Source organism: Lepidochelys kempii, chromosome 5 (assembly GCF_965140265.1).
Source record: "Lepidochelys kempii isolate rLepKem1 chromosome 5, rLepKem1.hap2, whole genome shotgun sequence".
Taxonomy (NCBI): Eukaryota; Metazoa; Chordata; order Testudines; family Cheloniidae; genus Lepidochelys; species Lepidochelys kempii.
Genome location: NC_133260.1, coordinates 71,713,447 through 71,732,817, shown reverse-complemented (window position 1 = coordinate 71,732,817; position 19,371 = coordinate 71,713,447). Strand labels below are relative to the sequence as shown.

The 19,371-nt window shown below is 40.4% G+C and overlaps 1 protein-coding gene across 4 annotated transcripts in view; it reads left to right on the top strand.

The window, feature by feature from the left end:
* Positions 1-19,371, top strand: part of EPB41L4A (erythrocyte membrane protein band 4.1 like 4A) — a 222,493-nt gene that overhangs the window by 185,191 nt on the left and 17,931 nt on the right. For all 4 annotated transcript variants that reach the window (XM_073344691.1, XM_073344692.1, XM_073344693.1 and 1 more), the window contains one exon: positions 17,023-17,142. In XM_073344691.1, coding sequence (XP_073200792.1) covers positions 17,023-17,142 — 120 coding nt within the window. The remainder of the gene's footprint in view (positions 1-17,022; positions 17,143-19,371) is intronic.

Genomic DNA, 19,371 nt, shown 5'->3' with positions numbered 1-19,371 from the left:
TATAGACTATATTAACTTGCTCTAGTTTTACACAATCTCACTGAGACATAATGTGGCAACTTAAAGCTCAAATTTGCATATAAGTAATTTAATTAGAGAAGCACATATACATATGTGTATGCAATCAATTCTAGCCCCCATACTGGTCATTTGGGAAGAATTCATTGTTAATGCACCCCATGCAATCAATTACATGAAGAAGTTTACAACAGATTTGCATTTTTAATGTATCGTGATCAAAAAATGAACTGTTCCAATGACTATGGATGCGATATAATCTCTGGCAGTGCAGTGTATGACATTCACATATACTTGTGAATTGTCAGCATCTCAAAATATGACTAAAATTGAAGGGAAACAACCCACTCTACCATTCAAAGAACAAAGTCTATTTGTAAAAGAAAAGAGCGTGTCAAGAGGATATCATTACTCCAGAACATTGTTAGCATTGTCTCTGCAGAAGGGAATGGAATCATGGTCTTAGATCTGAATGACCCCATTTCCATTTCTTCTTACTTCAATCTCTTCTAAAAGAAAACTTAGTTCAACTTTCCCATCACTATCTTGAACCCAAATATTTGTTGGCTCCAGTCAAATCCAATTCCTTACTTACTGTGCATTGATTACTTGGTTGTGGCTGGTGTGTTCAGAGTAGAAAGGGATCTTTTAAGGTGTTGGGCGTCAAATATTTTTATCCAATTTTTTTTAAAGTACAGCCTAGAGAAACAAGAAATGGTAGGCTGAATTTTAATATCTGCTTCTTTTAATGCCATTTCAAGGATGTAACCTCCACTATTTTAATTACATGGGTTGCCTGCCACACCTGAGGGGATACCGTGATTGAAGACAGGCAGAATAATCACTGTTATTAACTATGACTATTTTATTATTAAAGAAAGGAAAAGAAAGAAAAAGAAAATAAAGACAAAACAAACCAGAACATAAACAAGCAGTAAGCAATGGTTACTTCAGACACAATCTCTTTTGTATGGTTCTGTGGAGAGCTCTTAACAGAGATATTATACATTAGAGAGTGGGTCCATCCTGCTGGGGACACTCTTCTCTAGGTAAGATAAGACCAAAGTATATTATTCCCCAAATCAGTAGTAAGTCCTGTTTTAGTGTACCATAGATAACTAACACAGTTTATACATGAACAAAGGAATTTTGTTTCAGGCTTGGTGAATCTAGTTTGGTGTATCATGGATAACATAAACAGTTTATAAATAGGCAGAGGTAAGTAAGCTTAACTAGGGGAAGTGTAGTCTAGTGGATAGAGCACTAGCTATAGACTCATGAGACCTCGTTTCTGTTCCCAGCTCTACCATGAGCCTGCTGGGTGGCCTAGGGCATGTCACTTCCCCTGTCTGTGCCCTCAGTTTCCTCATCTCTTCAATAGGGTGGCTAATGATACTGACCTGCTTTGTAAAGTGCTTTGAGATCTACTATTGAAAAGTGTAAGGGCTAGGTTGTTAGTAGTATTAACTAAGACCTATGAAAATGAAGAAAATATTTAACTCAGATTCTTAAGAAGTCATTCAAGAGTTATTCAGTTGAAATAATTATATTTCTTGTAAACTCACTGATTCATTTGCAGGCATGTTCTTGAAAAGCAAATTCATGAGTAAAACCCACTGGTTCTCTCTGTTTGCCAAAGTTAGCTTATGTCTTCTCTCTATGGATATGAGGGAAGAATTGGTAGGGGAAGTAGAAGTAGGTGGCAACGTAGGCAGCAGTGACCATGAGATGGTTGAGTTCAGGATCCTCACAAAAGGAAGAAAAGAGAGTAGCAAAATATGGACCCTGGGCTTCAGAAAAGCAGACTTAGACTCCCTTAGGGAACTGATGGGCAGGATCCCCTGGGAAGCTAATATGAGGCGGCAAGGAGTTCAGGAGAGCTGGCTGTATTTTAAAGAAGCCTTATTGAGGGCGCAGAACAAACAATCCCGAAGTGCAGAAAGAATAGCAAATATGGCAGGCGACCAGCTTGGCTTAACAGTGAAATCTTCGGTGAGCTTAAACTCAAAAAAGAAGCTTACAAGAAGTGGAAATTTGGACAGATGACTAGGGAGGAGTATAAAAATATTGCTGGAGCATGCAGGGGTGTAATCAGGAAGGCCAAGGCACAACTGGAGTTCCAGCTAGCAAGGGATGTGAAGGGTAACAAGAAGGGATTCTACAGGTATGTTAGCAACAAGAAGGTGGTCAGGGAAAGTGTGGGATCCTTACTGAATGGGGGAGGCAACATAGTGACAGATGATGTGGAAAAAGTTGAAGTACTCAATACTTTTTCGCGTCGGTCTTCACAGACAAGGTCAGCTCCCAGACTGCTGCACTGGGGAACACAGTATGGGGAGTAGGTGAGCAGCCCTCAGTGGTAAAAGAACAGGTTAAGGACTATTTAGAAAAGCTGGACGTGCACAAGTCCATGGGTCCAGATCTAATACATCCGAGGGTGCTGAGGGAGTTGGCTGATGTAATTGCAGAGCCATTGGCCATTATCTTTGAAAATTTGTGGTGATCAGGGGAGGTCCCAGATGATTGGAAAAAGGCAAATATAGTGCCCATATTAAAAAAGGGAAGAAAGAGAACCCGGGGAACTACAGACTTGTTCACTTCAGCCTCACTTCAGTCCCCGGCAAAATCATGGAGCAGATCCTCAAAGAATCCATTTTGAAGCACTTGAAGGAGAGGAAGGTGATCAGGAACAGTCAATATGGATTCACCAAGGGCAAGTCATGCCTGACCAACCTGATTGCCTTCTATGAAGAGATAACTGGCTCTGTGGATATGGAGAAAGCGGTGGATGTGATATAACGACTTTAGCAAAGCTTTTGATATGGTCTCCCAGAGTATTCTTGCCAGCAAGTTAAAAAAGTATGGATTGGATGAACAGACTATGAGGTGGATAGAAAGCTGTCTAGATTGTTGGGCTCAGTGGGCAGTGATCAACAGCTCATTGTCTAGTTGGCAGCTGGTATTAAGCGGAGTGCCGCAGGGGTCAGTCCTGGGGCCAGATTTGTTAAACATCTTTATCAATGATCTGGATGATGGGATGAATTGCACCCTCAGCAAGTTCGCAGATGACACTTAGCTGGGGGGAGAGGTAGATATGCTGGAGGGTAGGGATAGGGTCCAGAGTGACCTAGACAAATTGGAGGATTGGGCCAAAAGAAATCTGATGAGGTTCATCAAGGTCAAGTACAAAGTCCTGCACTTAGGAAGGAAGAATCCCATGCACTGCTACAGGCTGGGGACCGACTGGCTAAGCAGTGGTTCTGCAGAAAAGAACCTTGGGATTACAGTGGATGAGAAGCTGAATATGACTTAGCAGTGTGCCCTCGTTGCCAAGAAGGCCAATGGCATATTGGGCTGTATTAGTAGGAGCATTGCCAGCAGATCAAGGGAAGTGATTATTCCTCTCTATTCGACACTGGTGAGGCCACACCTGGAGCATTGCATCCAGTTTTGGTCCCCCCACTACAGAAGGGATGTGGACAAATTGGAGAGAGTCCAGCGGAGGGCAGCGAAAATGATTAGGGGGCTGTGGCACATGACTGACGACGAGAGGCTGAGGGAACGGGTTATTTAGTCTGCAGAAGAGAAGATTTGATAGCAGGAGTCTTCAACTACCTGAATGGGGGTTCCAAAGACGATGGAGCTCGGCTGTTCTCAGTGGTGGCAGATGACAGAACAAGGAGCAGTGGTCTCAAGTTGCAGTGGGGGAGGTCTAGGCTGGATATTAGGAAACACTATTTCACTAGGAAGGTGGTGAAACACTGGAATGGGTTACCTAGGGAGATGGTGGAATCTCCATCCTTAGAGGTTTTTAAGGCCTGGCTTGACAAAGCTTTGGCTGGGATGATTTAGTTGGTGTTGGTCCTGCTGTGAGCCATTTTAAGCATTTAAAGAGTAAACAAAGGTTATCACCTTTTAAGTAGAAATATAGGGTTAGAAATAAAAACAAATCGCAACTGACCATTTTTTCCTTAAATGAATGAAGGCTTTAGTGTGTTTATAAAAGTAAGCAGTTTCAATAGGAATAGTTCTAGATTTCTTTGGTTTTAAAACTAAGGTTAACAAATTTATTAGAGCATAAGCTTTTGTGAGCTACAGCTCACTTCATCGGATGCATAAAGTGCCACAGGTACTCCTTTTCTTTTTACGGATACAGACTAACATGGCTGCTACTCTGAAAACTAAGGTTATTCTTCTTGAAGAGAGCAGAGAGGAATCAAGAGGCTCCTAACTCAGCTTTTGCAACCTTAATAAACCAGGTGCTGCACATCATTCTCTTTGAGATCCTAGAAGAAGAATATATTCACATCTGTTAACAAGGGTGAGATGCCCTGCTCTTTGAGAAGACACTCCTGTTGGCTGGTTGCCTTTTAACCAAACAGTTCCCAAGTTGCAATCTGCAGTAGCATCTGCCACAATTTACAATTAGACTCCCACCAAACACTGTGCAAGGCAAAAAAAATCATAGTAACTAACAGTTAGATATATCTTTCTAATATAATATAAAATAAAATAATATAAAATGTTAAAGCAAAATAGAAATTTTAAACCTGCATTCCACAGTTTCTGCCATCAGATCTGGAGGTGATAAGTAGAGATTTGTGGCCACAGAGGAAGTATTCTCTTTGGAACTTTTTGTTCCTGTCACTTATTGGGAGAAGCAGAGGTTTCCTAAGGGTTTCTTCCTGAACATTTCCTTTAATGAAATAAGCAACGAAAATCATACGTATGTGAACCATAATATTCTCCAAGCATCTTGTATATAAAAGTAATTGTAATCATGTCCTAATGTTCAGTAACGGCCAAGGCAAAGATGTAAAAACCTAGCATTTAAAATTTTTTAACTTTATTAATAACCATTTTTGCATCGATATTGAGGTTCATCCCCCTACTATACAGTATATACAGTACATGTTTTCCCCCTCTGGTTTTGACAACATTCTTAATTCCTTGAATCACTGTCTTTGTTTATTTTTTCTGTGAGCAGAAAGTAGCCCTTTAATCCCTGGCTACTAAGAAGATCCTGTTCCACAGTGTTCAGCTGTGCCACTGTAGGCAGCCAGAATCAACCATAATGAACTGCACTGATCTTATCATGACTAATCCCTCTGTTGGAGATTTAGGGGCCTTATTCTTCAAACGCTTACTCAAATGAGTAGTATTTTTTGTGCAAGTAAGGGTTTGTAGCATTGGCCCCAACGCTGTCCACAGTTCACTGTGTTTGATTTGCAATATTTTAGCAGAAAATACAATTTTCTTGGGAAATGACCAAACTATTTTGGATCTGCAGGTTAAGGAGGGTTTGGTTCCACCAGAATTTCAGGTCTCTTGACAGACACTTCCAGCTTAGTGACTCCTCCTCCAGAGGAAGTATTCTCACCCCATCTACATGAACTATGGTCTTCTTTCCATTGCTCGGTTCCTGTGCTTCCTTCCAAGTCAGACACCTCAGCCAAGCCCATGCCAGAAAGAGACTTGCCAGCATTAGCCAGCTGTGCACTGCACCACCACCTCCTATGTCCTTGCGAATTAGCACTGATTCCAGGCTCCCTGTGACCGCAAGGCTCCCTAATTCCAACATCAATTTTGGAATTGTAGGTCTAATAGATTCAAGCCCAAAGGAAATAGTAGAATATGCACTGGGAAGTCTACCTTGTTGTTCTGAAAATCCCCAGCTCAGAGCTAGTGGCACCATCATGGCAATTGTCTGCCCATAACAAAGTCCCCTATTTTTCTTGGCTTCTCATACTTCAGGACTATTCTGTTGTGTCTGGGATTCCAGCATTTCAATGGAAACTTTTATGTTTCAAACTAATTTTTTAGGTGCATTAGGTTTTGTAAAATCCTTTTATTTCTATAAAAATGTAAATTGTGCACCTAAACTGCTAGACACCGTCAGTTTTTAAGATGTCAAGTATCAGAGCGGTAGCCATGTTAGTCTGAATCCACAAAAAAACGAGGAGTCCGGTGGCACCTGAAAGACTAACAGATTTATTTGGGCATAAGCGTTCATGGGTAAAAAACCCACTTCTTCAGATGCATGGAGTGAAAATTACGGATGCAGGCATAAATATACTGACACATGAAGAGAAGGGAGTTACCTTACAAGTGGAGAACCAGTGCTGACAGGGCCAATTCAGTCAGGGTGGATGTAGTCCACTCCCAATAACTGATGGGGAGGGGTCAATACCAAGAGAGGGAAAATTGCTTTTGGACTGAGCCAGCCACTCCCAGTCCCTATTCAAGCCCAAATTAATGGTGTTAAATTTGCAAATGAATTGTAGCTCTGCAGTTTCTCTTTCAAGTCTGTTTTTGAAGGCTTTTTGTTGCAGGATGGCTACTTTAAAATCTGTTATAGAATGTCCAGGGAGATTGAAGTGTTCTCCTATTGGCTTTTGTATGTTACCATTACTGATGTCTGATTTGTGTCCATTTATTCTTTCACGTAGAGACTCTCCGTTTTGGCAGAGGGGCATTGCTGACACATGATGGCATATATCACATTAGTAGATGTGCAGGTGAATGAGCCCCTGATGGTGTGTCTCATGTGGTTGGTGTCGCTAGAGTAGATATGGGGACAGAGTAGGCAATGGGATTTGATAGAGGGATTGGTTCCTGGGTTAATGTTTCTGTGGTGTGGTGTGTAGTTGCTGGTGAGTATATGCTTCAGGTTTGGGGGCTGTCTGTAAGCAGGAATTGGCCTGCCTCCCAAGGTCTGTGAGAGTGAGGGATTGTTTTCCAGGATAGGTTGTAGATCGTAAATGATGTGCTGGAGAGGTTTTAGCTGGGGGCTGTACATGATGGCCAGTGGTGGTCTGTTATTTTCCTTGTTGGGCTTGTCCTGTAGTAGGTGGCTTCTGGGTCAGCAGGTGACTTCTGACTTCTGGGTCAGCAGTCCTGCTGACTTGAAGGTATAAGTTGTCTCCAAATCTGAAATGGTTGTGGGTGAGGACAAAGTCCAGCCATCAGGTATGCCATGGCCTCATCAGGGATACTGTTCCTGACAGCTTGTAGTCTATCATCGTGTGGAATATTGGTGTAAAGAGCTTCTACATCCATGGTGGCCAGGATGGTGTTTTCAGGAAGATCACCAATGCATGGTAGTTTCCTCAGGAAGTCGGTGGTGTCTCGAAGATATCTAGGAGTGCTGGTAGCATAGGGTCTGAAGAGAGAATCCAAATAGCCAGATAATCCTGCTGTAAGAGTGCCAATGCCTGAAAGCTTATGCCTAAATATATCTGTGAGTCCTTAAGGTGCCACCGGACTCCTCGTAGTTTTTAAGATGACATCTTCAATTTATAGTAAACTGGGTTCTAGTGAGTTTTGATTTTTGATATGTCTATTTTTATTATTGCTGATAAGTACAGGTTGATGCAACAAAAGATTTATCATGTCAGTAATTTTCCTTTAAAGTAACAATTTTTATTTACTATTTTAGTAAAATTGTTGGAGACCCCAGGGCATGGCCACTAGTTAAGTCGAGGGGATGGAAGGCCATAAGGGTCGAGGAGGTCTCCCTGCTGAAGGGCTAAGGGCTTCTTCTTAACCCCCCTTAATAGAATTCAGGCCTGGCTGGTTTGAGTAAGCTCTTTTGCTCTTAAAACAATATTGCAACCGCAGATAATGCCTTATAGTGTAAGGTTTGCTGACGCCAAGTTAAAGATAATAGGAGATAGTTACAAGGCCAGACAGAATGTGCTGGTTATTTAAGTTGCTAGGAATGCTTGTTAGAGGTTGCAGGAAATAAGCATTGTTGTAACCCATATAAGGAAGGCAGAGTATTTGTGCAAAGTTTTAATTGGCTGATGTGTAGTGCAGTAGCATTAAGGAATATAAAAGTGTGTGTAATGACCTGCTCTGGTGTGCAGGATTTGAGATTCTATTCTCCCTGTACCTTGTTTGCAGCTGCAAATAAACTTTTCTGCTTCTCCACCCCGTAGCGATTACTGAGTGAAACACACCGGGTAACGAACCCCTGCTGTTGTTTTGCCTCTCGGCACTGGGTGCCGGCAACAAAATAACTCCCAAAAACGCTAGGAAGGGGGATTTAAAAAAAATCCCATGACCTTTTCATATTGCATTAGCTAAACAGAACAGCATTAATGGAGCCTTGTCTTTTGTGCCAAGGGGAATCATATCAGTAAAATAATGCTGCTAATACAAGCTACTAGTGCTACCCCTTATTTCATATACAGTGCTATGGGCAATAAGTTATTTATGAGATATATCAAAGCTCTTGGCAATAATTATTTTATTTATATATAAAATCAAAGCAGTGGTATGTCCTATTCTGTTTGTAAAGAACACTGTAAATTTATGGCACTATATAAAGGATTTACAATAATAATAATAATAATAATAATCCAGCTACGAATTGCAGTTGTTAAAGAGATATTAGAAATCTGTTGTAGTTTTTCAATATACTGGTAGCAGGAATATTGATCTATGAGATTTTTGTAGTGATTACTTAAATCAGAGCAGGGTCTTGTGACATGCTAGTGTGTACAGTGTAACAATAAGCTAGTGTGTACGGATGACTTGTTTGCTAGTCGAACCAGGAAGTTAGGATGACACACTAAATAGAGTTTCAGAGTAACAGCCGTGTTAGTCTGTATTCGCAAAAAAAAAAAGGAGTACTTGTGGCACCTTAGAGACTAACCAATTTATTTGAGCATGAGCTTTCGTGAGCTACAGCTCACTTCATCGGATGCATACCGTGGAAACTGCAGCAGACTTTATATATACACAGAGAATATGAAACAATACCTCCTCCCACCCCACTGTCCTGCTGGTAATAGCTTTATGCAAGGTAGCCTATTTCCTCTTGTTTTTTCCTACTCCCCCCCCCCCAGATGTTCTGGTTTAACTTGGATTTAAACTTGGAGAGTGGTCAGTTTGGATGAGCTATTACCAGCAGGAGAGTGAGTTTGTGTGTGTATGGGGGTGGGGTGGATGTGAGAAAACCTGGATTTGTGCAGGAAATGGCCCAGCTTGATTATCATGCACATTGTGTAAAGAGTTGTCACTTTGGATGGGCTATCACCAGCAGGAGAGTGAATTTGTGTGGGGGGGTGGAGGGTGAGAAAACCTGGATTTGTGCTGGAAATGGCCCAACCTGATGATCACTTTAGATAAGCTATTACCAGCAGGACAGTGGGGTGGGAGGAGGTATTGTTTCATATTCTCTGTGTATATATAAAGTCTGCTGCAGTTTCCACGGTATGCATCCGATGAAGTGAGCTGTAGCTCACGAAAGCTCATGCTCAAATAAATTGGTTAGTCTCTAAGGTGCCACAAGTACTCCTTTTCTTTTTACTAAATGGAGTGTCAGTGATCACTGGGTATTTAACTTTTTTTGTATCTTCTCTTAGAAGGATGCAGTCAGTTTTTGACCTGCAAGGCTTTGGGCTCAATATGTTGTTGTTCAGGGAGGTCCACTAGCAAATGAAGGAAGTTAGCCTCAAGCCAGCTAACACAGAGAAACACTTAGTAAGAAACTCTTGCAATATAAGGAATGAACTGCAAGAAAGTGTGGGTGGTGTTTATTGTTTATCATTTTCTTAAGAATAAAAAGAATCTGCTCTTTCATCTAGCCTTTCTTCTGTTCAGATTAAAGAGCTAAATGTTTCATAGCTCACATGTATTTTTGTAATATTTTATGATTTCAGGACTGGATGGCATATAGGAATGTTAATGATATATAGTCTTTTACCTCTAGGTCACCAATTTGATTTCAGCCCAGATCAAAAGTCATTACCAATCTGACAACTACTTGGTAACATATATGAAATGAGCTGCTGGTCTCAGTTTTGTTCCCTGTGGCCAGATAAAGGGAAAACACTGGCCATAATCAATTGGCACCTTTGTAAGCAGTTTCAGCAGGTATTCAAAAGTATGGAATGGACATGGACACTGAATCTTTTTACTGTATCTTCTTACGAGCAGAGGTAATTCAGCCAGATCAGTATTAAAGTAGCAGGATGACATGGAGAAATTTGTGCTGCCACAGCCCAGGCTGTATCTGTTTTGTTGATAAATATGAGTTCATTTTCCAGTGCTGAGAATCAGGCACATTGCAGAAATGAGCACTAAATTTTACTCTTTTTGGTCTTGACAAACAAACAGATGGACACAATATTCATGAGTATCAGTTGAAAGCAAATCTAGCATAGGTATGCAAAGAAAAATCAAGAGTAAATGTGAGGTCTTGTAAAAACAGTGAAAATGGTGAAGGTTAGGATTAAGAGAACAACAAATATTTAAGCATTCTTAATAAACACATTAGATTTCAATACAACCTGTGTATATTTTATTCTGAGGCAAAATTATGTAAATAAATCACAGCATAATATTCTGAATATATTTAAATAATAAAGATGCATGCCCTGCATTTTCATGCTGTGGTCAAAAGAAAATTTATGAAGTTATTAGGTATTATGTATAGTACCATTGCCTTCTAGTTGGTTATATTCGTAGAAATCCGATCACATCTCTAGAGTGTAGCACAAAAAGTATTAAGCAGATATATTCTCAAATATGTTTGCAATGGAACTTCAGCAGTCAGGTGAGCCTTCATATTCTTACGGTGTTCACCCAAGAGCATATATCATCTGCATAAATATAGTTTGCTATCATATCACCTCTATAGGCTCCAAGTCACTTGTCATGGAAAAAAATCTGAAAGCCAACATGTGAATAAATGCATTCCTGCTGTTTTCCATTTCATCCCCATGTGCAGTTTCTGTATAGATAATGCCCAAATTTTCTGTCTGGAAGCTATTTATTTCAAGTGGATTTTAAAAAAAATATTTTACAGTATTAATGATAGGGGGCCAGATTGCTTCCTTCCACAAGGGGAAAAAAGCAAAAGGAGTGAAGATTGAGGGAAGTTGTAATGGAGCTAAATAAATGGTAGGACTGGTCAAAATTTTTCCATCAGAACTGTTTTTTGATGGAAAATTGGGCTTGGGGCTTAATGAATTGTTTCATTAAAAGTGTCTGCTTGGTGGAAATTTTCATTTTTTGTCAAAATGTTTTGGCTTAAAACCAAAAAGATTTTAGTCAAAAATGGGAGTTGTGTCTCATGGAAGCTGGAATTTGTTCCTTGTGCCTTTTTAGTTTTTCTCAAAGTATGGTCTCACCGTGGTGATCCTCCACATAGTTAAATGTGAGCCACCGCCTATCCCATACAACCTGGTAGAGCTTCCCTGGCTGGACACTCACCCAGCTGCTCTGTTTGTGTCCCACCACAGTGAGACCTGTGCTCTTAAGCTACCTCTTAGTCTGGGTAGGCTGCAGCACTTGATTTTTCCTTGGTGTCTGTGGCATGTTTCCTAGGCACAGACTTTCTGTTACTGCTTCACGGAAATGAGACCACCTGACTCAGCTGCCGTAGGTCCCCAGGACCAGTGTTTACCCCCCTGATAGCTTGGGCACATCCTATCCCAGAGCTCCAGTCTCGTGGGTGCTCTGGATTTAGAGTTCACCTCTTCAGGTACATGTGATAGTGAAGTACACAGACTTCGTAAGGTTTTCCCCAAACCAGTCACTCTTTATTTTAGCTAGCACGAGAAATATACAGCTATACAATAATACACAAATATACAATAAAAATAACTGCATGTTTCCTCACTAATCTGAAACATAAAATAAAAGCATAAAACAATAAAAATAACTGCATGTTTCCTCACTAATCTGAAGCATTCTTTGGGCCTTGGTCAGAGTTCTCTGGGGTGTCTGGAATCCCCTTCCTGCAAATTACTTCTTTTCCTAATCCTGGATTCTGTCTCTCACTCTCTCTCTCTCTGACCCATGCAGTCAGTGCCTTTTCACTCTCTTTCTCTGAAATGGCCAGTGAAAGACACTCTTTTTTCTAAAACCTCCAGCACTTTTTGTCAGGTGACTTCCTGATTGGCCTCTTCAGAGATTTCTCACCAGGTGATCTGTTGCCTTACTTCTGTCCTGGAGTTCAGACTTGAAAAACTGGTTTACCCTGGGCAGTAGCTATCTCTTTGTCCAAGAGTCCTCCATTTGAATGGATGATCATTACAGTTTAATGACCATTGCTAGCCCTGTGCCAGGTGGAAGAATTTCTCCTGTGGGTTTTAGCTCAATATGGAGGCAAAAAGGCAGAAAGGCAAACAAGCTCCACTTTCAAAATAGAGCTGACAGTCTGACATAGGAACACAGAGAGTCCCCAGTATCAACCAGAATTCAGAATTTGTAAGCTTTACATAGACACATTCCCCAAATCGTCACAGCTTCATAACCACATCTAATCCGAATCCTGCAGAGATACAACACTGGTGTTTTTTGTTTGCTGATGTTGCTTGTTTTTTTAGCTGCTTTGGTACTTTATATATTGAGATTTTTTCAATACTATATTTGCTGCAAATTAAACAGATATGTAAACATGATGGTTATTGTTGGGTGAAATTGTGTTAGAGCAATAGTAGGAAAGGAGACAGCAGAAATATAAAGTATTCAGAGATAAATTAATGCATGCCCAACGATTTGCTTACCATCCAGAAATACATATATTCGAATGTTTAAAAGGCCAATATATATTAACTAGGATATGCAAAAAATATTAAAGGTTAACGAAGAAGCATAGAAGGAAGAAAGCCTCAGGAGTAGAGGAAGGCTGGCTTGAAAATGCCAACTGAGGGCAAGAACTTGTAAAAATTATAAAAAGCAAAGATGGAGAATGAGGAAATTGCAGAAGAGGTGAAGATGAATAAGACATCTTTCAAGTACACGTGGAGCAAGAAATCATTGTTGGAGACAATGCCATCTCTCAGAGGTAGTAAGGGTAATTTATGGACAGAGAAGGCTGAAAAAAATGGAGAGGTGCTGAAAAAGTAAATGAGTTTTTTGCATCAGTGTTCTCAAACCAATGCCTGAAAAAGACATATATTTTCAGGGGGAGGAGAAGCGATAAAAAAAATTAGAGCATCTGAAGACTGACAAATACAGAGCCAGATGGGAAACAGCAAGCTTGATTTCAACAGTGGGAAGTTGTTAGAAATTCTAGTGCAAGTCTTTGCTTTCCTGTATCTAATATTTATGTCCTAATGCTTTTAATATCTAATATATGAAGAGTTTCCAGAGATTTTTTACAAGTAGAAAGTAAAATATCTGGATTCTCAGGCTCAGGTTTAATTTCCAATTTTTACACAGAGCTCACAAAAACTGATGTGGAAGATAAATGTTGCTATATGACAAAAAGGGGAAAAGCTTCAAGGCAATATCTCATTTTAGCAGTGGTCCCAGATTTGGAAAATAATTACAATCTCCTTCTCTGTATTTCAGTCAAAGAGCAGCACCTCACTGTGAAGTGCTGTTCTATAGTACCTCATCCACTTTCAAATCAAGAAGATTTAAAAGTGTGAAACCAGTGCATGCTGGGGAAAGAGCAAGGGGAGAAGTACTTTCTTCCGTAGCTGAAGGGAATGTCCAAAGGTGGTCAAATTTTATACATGTGTTCTGGATTTAAATCTTGGAAATCACTGGATGAAGATTGCCTGGGAATCTTTCATAATTATTGAAGTTGTTTCAGGATGCTACCGTCAGAAATATTCTAGCTATGGACATGTTTACTTGCACAGTTCTGATCCTGGCATGGACAACACTTAGTACAATGGTTGTATCACACCAGTGTCATACCAGCACTGAAAACGGCTTTGAAAACTATTCTTGTTCATCACATTGTATTTGTTTAACCAAAAAGTATTAGCTTGAAATAACACAGAACTGTGGTGTTTGAATCTTTGCTAGCTCAGAAACCAATGGTGGTTTCAACCTATACCCAGTCTGCGAGATCTTCTTTTCTCTTTTTTATTTTGTCATTCTTTATCTTTAGGACTGTCAGACTTTCAGCTGTAGAAAAGCACTTTACTGCTGTAGTTGTTATTTCATTCCCTATTAGCCCCAAGGATTTCCAGTAGTAGAGTGGGCTGCAGAAGAAAGGACTTGTTTATTTCATTAATGAAAGATCATTAATCAGAAGCCTATTGACAAAGTGGATGGTCAGCACAGGAATGTAATTTCAAACACTATCACCAAGGTGTACAATCTCACTCACATTGTAGCCAGTGGGTGCATACATCATGCTCTGCTGTAGTCTGTAGTGTATTGCAGCTGGGTTTTAATTTTTTATGCTAGACAACTAAATATTCATGAAATCTTACCTCCAGCAGAGATTACATGCCTCCTCAACAGACTGGAATCTATCTATTAATAGATAGTGTGCCTGGTTCTCCATTGCCTGGCACATTTGTAGTCACAAATGAGCAAAACTGGTGTCAAATACTGCTATTCTGATTTGGTAGCATTTTGCACAGGTTTAAACGACTGTACTATATCAAGGCAGTTGACACTATTTACACCATGTATGATGGCCACCCTTTCCACAAACTGACTGATTTTCGATGAAAATCACAATGAATTACCTGTTGATATGTGAGTTCCTATATTACATTTCTATACATAAATTTATGTTAATTCTTGCTACTGCAGATTACAGGTTTAAAGTGACTTGTTTAGAGGTGAAGACTTGATGCTCCAATGTGTTCTGGCTGCTTTGTGCCATGCAACAGAGCTTTGCTGATTTGCACGAGTTGAGGATCCAGCCCAAGAGTCATTAAACATATATAGAGAAAATCAGATGAAAGAAACAGAAACAGTTTGCATAACATCACTAACCTGATATAATTAAAAATTCATCTACATAAAGGTTGTTACTGGCAACAACAATAGGATTAAAATAGCTTATATTTCCAAGGGAGTGATATCTCCTTTCTGACCCTCTTGATCAGCCAGCCTGTCAGAGAAATATCTTTCTGGCATCTTTTTTCTCATGTTTTCCTTCCCAGTCCTATTTTCAGGTTTCTTTAGTATGCCTGGTTTATTGTCATATCAGACACCCTCCTCCCTCAGAGTGGTATTTCACATGGTCTGTCTCTAAATTCCTGCAGGATTATATTCAGTGCTGTCGCTAAACAGTTTCAGATCCTATTTGCCTGTTCCATCTTTGCATCTGATCACCCCTAATAAACATCTCCACCTCCAAGACTGGCTAACTTTTGGCTAGGCCTGAATGACCTTGCCTTAACATGTTGATTGTTAAGGCATCAGCTTAAGGCTGGAGGCATCACCCTGAAATAAGATCAGTTTGTTGTTAGAGATGCAGAGCTTATAATTCATTGCTGACATTCATTCCAATCTGCCGTAGCTATGAATCATGGACTGATTCACGGATCTGTCATTTTAAAAAAAAATTGCATTTGAAAATAAATGGGTAGAACTGGCACTGAAACCTCTTTGTAGAGAATTTGGACATTTTTAGGGATATAGAAGGCTATAGGGGATTTGCTTTTAAACCCTGTCAAAAGAGATAAACACTAGCTATGCTAGTGCACTGTATATGGGTTTCTGCCTTTAAGTACATTCTCATTGGTACATTTCTCATTTATTACATTAGATTATACCTCAGTTTACACTGATCTGTTTTGGGCATTATTAGAATAAGGGTTAGACATTAGAGATCAGTGAAATCATTTGGAAAGAACTATTACTGTTCATTTTAAACAACAGATATTCAAATTTCCAGATAGGATCTATTCTCAGAACGTGTTCTAGATTGGATACTTGCAAGTGCCTGGACTATTTTTGACCTCCTCACTTACAGCAATCCATTCCATCTATCTCTAAAGCATCAGTTGCTATAGTAACTAGGTACTCTGAACCTCTTAAGCATTGGTCTTACAAACAACAGGCACTTGACTTCACAGTGTCATTCTCTAGGGAAACCCTCAGGACATTTACTGGACTTCTCTTTTCATTTTTGTCCCCTGGATCCATACATGGAGGTAACCCTCTGTGCATAGATCTGCCTCCTGCATGCAAGGGAGACTCAGCAGCATCCATGGCCGTGTCCCTCACATTTCTGGATCCCATATAATGTCATCCCATGTGAATCCAAGGGCCTTGCAGGGGGGCTGCAGCAAGGACTTGGCAGGTTTGGGGTGAAATGGGTGGGTTGGAGAGGTCTCAACACAGCTGTGGGCAAGGGAGGCCCTGGTCGCCTGGCTTCATTAGAGCCATACTACCAGGTCTGCAGCCATAGCTGTAATGAGCTTCATGGTGAAGATAGTCCTGGACTCCTCCTCCTCCCTGGAATTTACCCAGATCCTGAGGGCGTTTCAGGCTTTACGGTTTGATCCTGCAGACTGTTTTTGAGCATGTACTCTGCAAGGAGATCCTTGTGAACTCTTCCTACTCCTTATGCTCCTGTTAGTGGTTTTGCCACAGAAGGGAGCAAGCTGGTCCAGAGTATTTAGAAACAATTGCAGAAACATGAACTGCAATACCAGACTTATACTAAAAGTCTGTGGATCGGAAAAGCAAAATAAAATCAGCGTACAACCCTATGGAGTGCTTTTGGCTTAGGTTAGGAAGATGGTGTAATACAAGTTGGAGGCCATGTTTTACTGGTTTGGATTGGTTTTCCTCTTGTACAAACTGAATTTTTTTAAAATTTCTAAATAAATTTTGTTTTCTTTGATACAAGCTATTGTTTTTTTAATGGTTTTAGGAAATAAGTGAAGTAAAAGGAAAGTTATGAATCTTATGTAAATGCGGTTGTAACCAAGCTTGCTGATCAGCTCTTTTTAAGATAGCAGCAGGGGCATGCACAGGAATAAAAGTTTGTCGGCTTTTGGAGGGGCACATTTTGTGCCTCCACCATGGCCCCGGGGGCCAGAGAACCTCACTCTCCTCTCAAGGTCTGGGGGCCAGAGAACCTTGCTCTCCCCACCACAGCCCCGGGGCCAAAGGAGTTCAGTGCCCCTGCTGATTATTGGGGTGACCTGTGCCCTGGCTTACCTTGCCCAGATAGCCGTTTGAATAACACCAGAATTCCCTCAGAAAATATTGCAAAACACACCCAAGGCCAAAGCATTGATTCTCCAGATGTTTACTCTAGATGTGTTGCTCTTTATGCAGGTTACGGCAAGAGAATGACATGGTGGATTCAGCTCCTCAATGGGAAGCAGTACTGAGGCAACAAAAAGAGAAAAACCAGGCTGATCCCAACTACAGGCGATCCAGGCACAGATCTCGATCGTACGTGAGCATTTCCACACTTTGACGTGAAATCAAAGACCACTGTAATGAATTTTGCACCAGGACAAATAATTCTGACTGAATTATTATTACTTCTCTGAAGACTGTTCAAGAATGGCAACTTTATTGAAGTTTTACTTGGTTTAATCTCAAATTAGCATGACTTCTAGGAATAGTCCACTTTGTAGTCCCCCTCCAGTGGTGTAGTGGTTTGAGCATGAGGCTGGAAGTAAGGAGATGTGAGTTCTATTAGAAACTCTGCCACTGACTCAATATGTGAGCTTGAGCAAGTCACCAGACTTTTTTGTGGCCCTAATTCTATAATGGGCGTAATAACGTTCCCCACCTTTGTACAGCAAGTTAAGATCTACAAGTGACATTTTATTTTACTACAGTATGTGAGGGTTGCTCTATGTGAAATTCCCACACAATTTAATTTAGCCAAAAAAAAAAAAAATCTATGAAATGCTGGTCCAGATTAGACCAGCCACTAACAGCTTCACTTCAAATTACCATCTGTAAGCAGCAGTCAGGGATTTATTACAACCTGCTGTCAAGATTTCCGTGATAGAGTGGTGTTGCTAGGCAATGCCGTGCATATGTTCAGCCATCCACTGAACAGCGAAGTTGCCAGTTCCTAAAATTAATTTTCTTGTGAACTAATGAAAACATTGTATTGATTATTTTTTAATCTGTGCATGGTCAGGGTTTAGAGAGATTACCAAGAATAATATTCTTTGTAGCATTAATGTCCAGCATAATTTGTGACTAGAGAAACAGTGAAAGGAAGGGTGGGGGTCCCAGGTATCTAAAGGAAAGTGCCAGAGGATCCATGGCAGAGGAGAAGGGTTGGAAAGCATGTTGAAGAGTGCCAGGAGACCAGCTGGGAGGCCCGGGAGAGTACTCAAGAGAGTATCTTGACTACTACCATAGCCTAGTTGCCTGGCTAAAATGGATGAATTGTCCATCCCACGATGCCTGTGGCTTAATATGGGAGCAAGGTAATGCACTCTAAACACTTACCCAGCTACAGTCTGATAATACAAGTTTAAGTTACCTTCCATATTAAGCCAGAACTATTGGAACTGTGTGAAACATCAAATTGCTGAATTTATTTCCCCTCATAACAATTTATAGATTTATGCCATAAAAATAACAAAAATGTTTCTAATACAGAATTGGTGTACAGATCCAGGCCTTTGCTGGGACATTGCATCTCCATGTCACCAGTAGACACAGTTCAAACTCTGGCACCCAAGAGGCTGGGAAATAGTAAACACAGTGTGTTTACTAAGTTAACACAAAATTAACTATTGATTTCAAAATGTGAGCTAATAAAAATGGCAGAGTCAGACTTTTCTATCAAGAGTTCCAATACTTTAAAAACTTGGTTGGGTGGGGAGAATAAATACAGTTGAACCCACATATAGCATGCAACAAATCCAGATGTTGAGGATCCTCTGCATGCTCATGCCTGGTAGTGGGGTTATGTAGGGGCTCTCTGCATTCGTGTATACCAGTGGGGTTTTAGGTTGGTTTAAAATATGCTGGTACAGCAGGACCAAGAAATAATACTTACCCACATCCAGTGGTACCAGACCCCGGGCATGGACTGCAAAGGGGCAGTGACATCTACTTTGCCCACAGAATGGAACAGCTGCTTTTTGTCTCTGCTTAGCTCCCCACACAAAGAGCGTTATTTACGCATTGTATAAGGAGGGGTGATCTTGACCCCCCAGTGAAAAGATATAATAAAACTTTGCTTATAGATAAGTTGAGGGTAAATCCTGAATTGTTTCAATGCATCGCCCTGTGTAGCATGCAGTTCTACTTCTAGAGAGCTTCCCCTTAAAGTGAAGCTCCGTGGAGAAAAAAAGACTTTCCTTTAAGAGGGTTGTATCACACTTTAAAAGATTTTTTTTTAAATCTGCAAAATTACTTTAATAACTTGTGACTGGAAGGATTTATTCATCAGGGTGCAGAGGAAATAAAATGAAATTTGATGAATACATACAAATGTGCAACTATTTTACTCTAATCTATTGAAAATAAGGAACAAAACCAAGCTACAATATAAAGCTGTATATCTGTGTTGACATTTCACAGTTCTGATATTACAATCCACCTGAGTTCGGTTCTCATGGTTACCAACATCGTCAGAACCCATTTTTATCTCTAACTCCATATGTCACCATTTTTCTTCCTTTATGAGAAATGGGTAGTGCCATT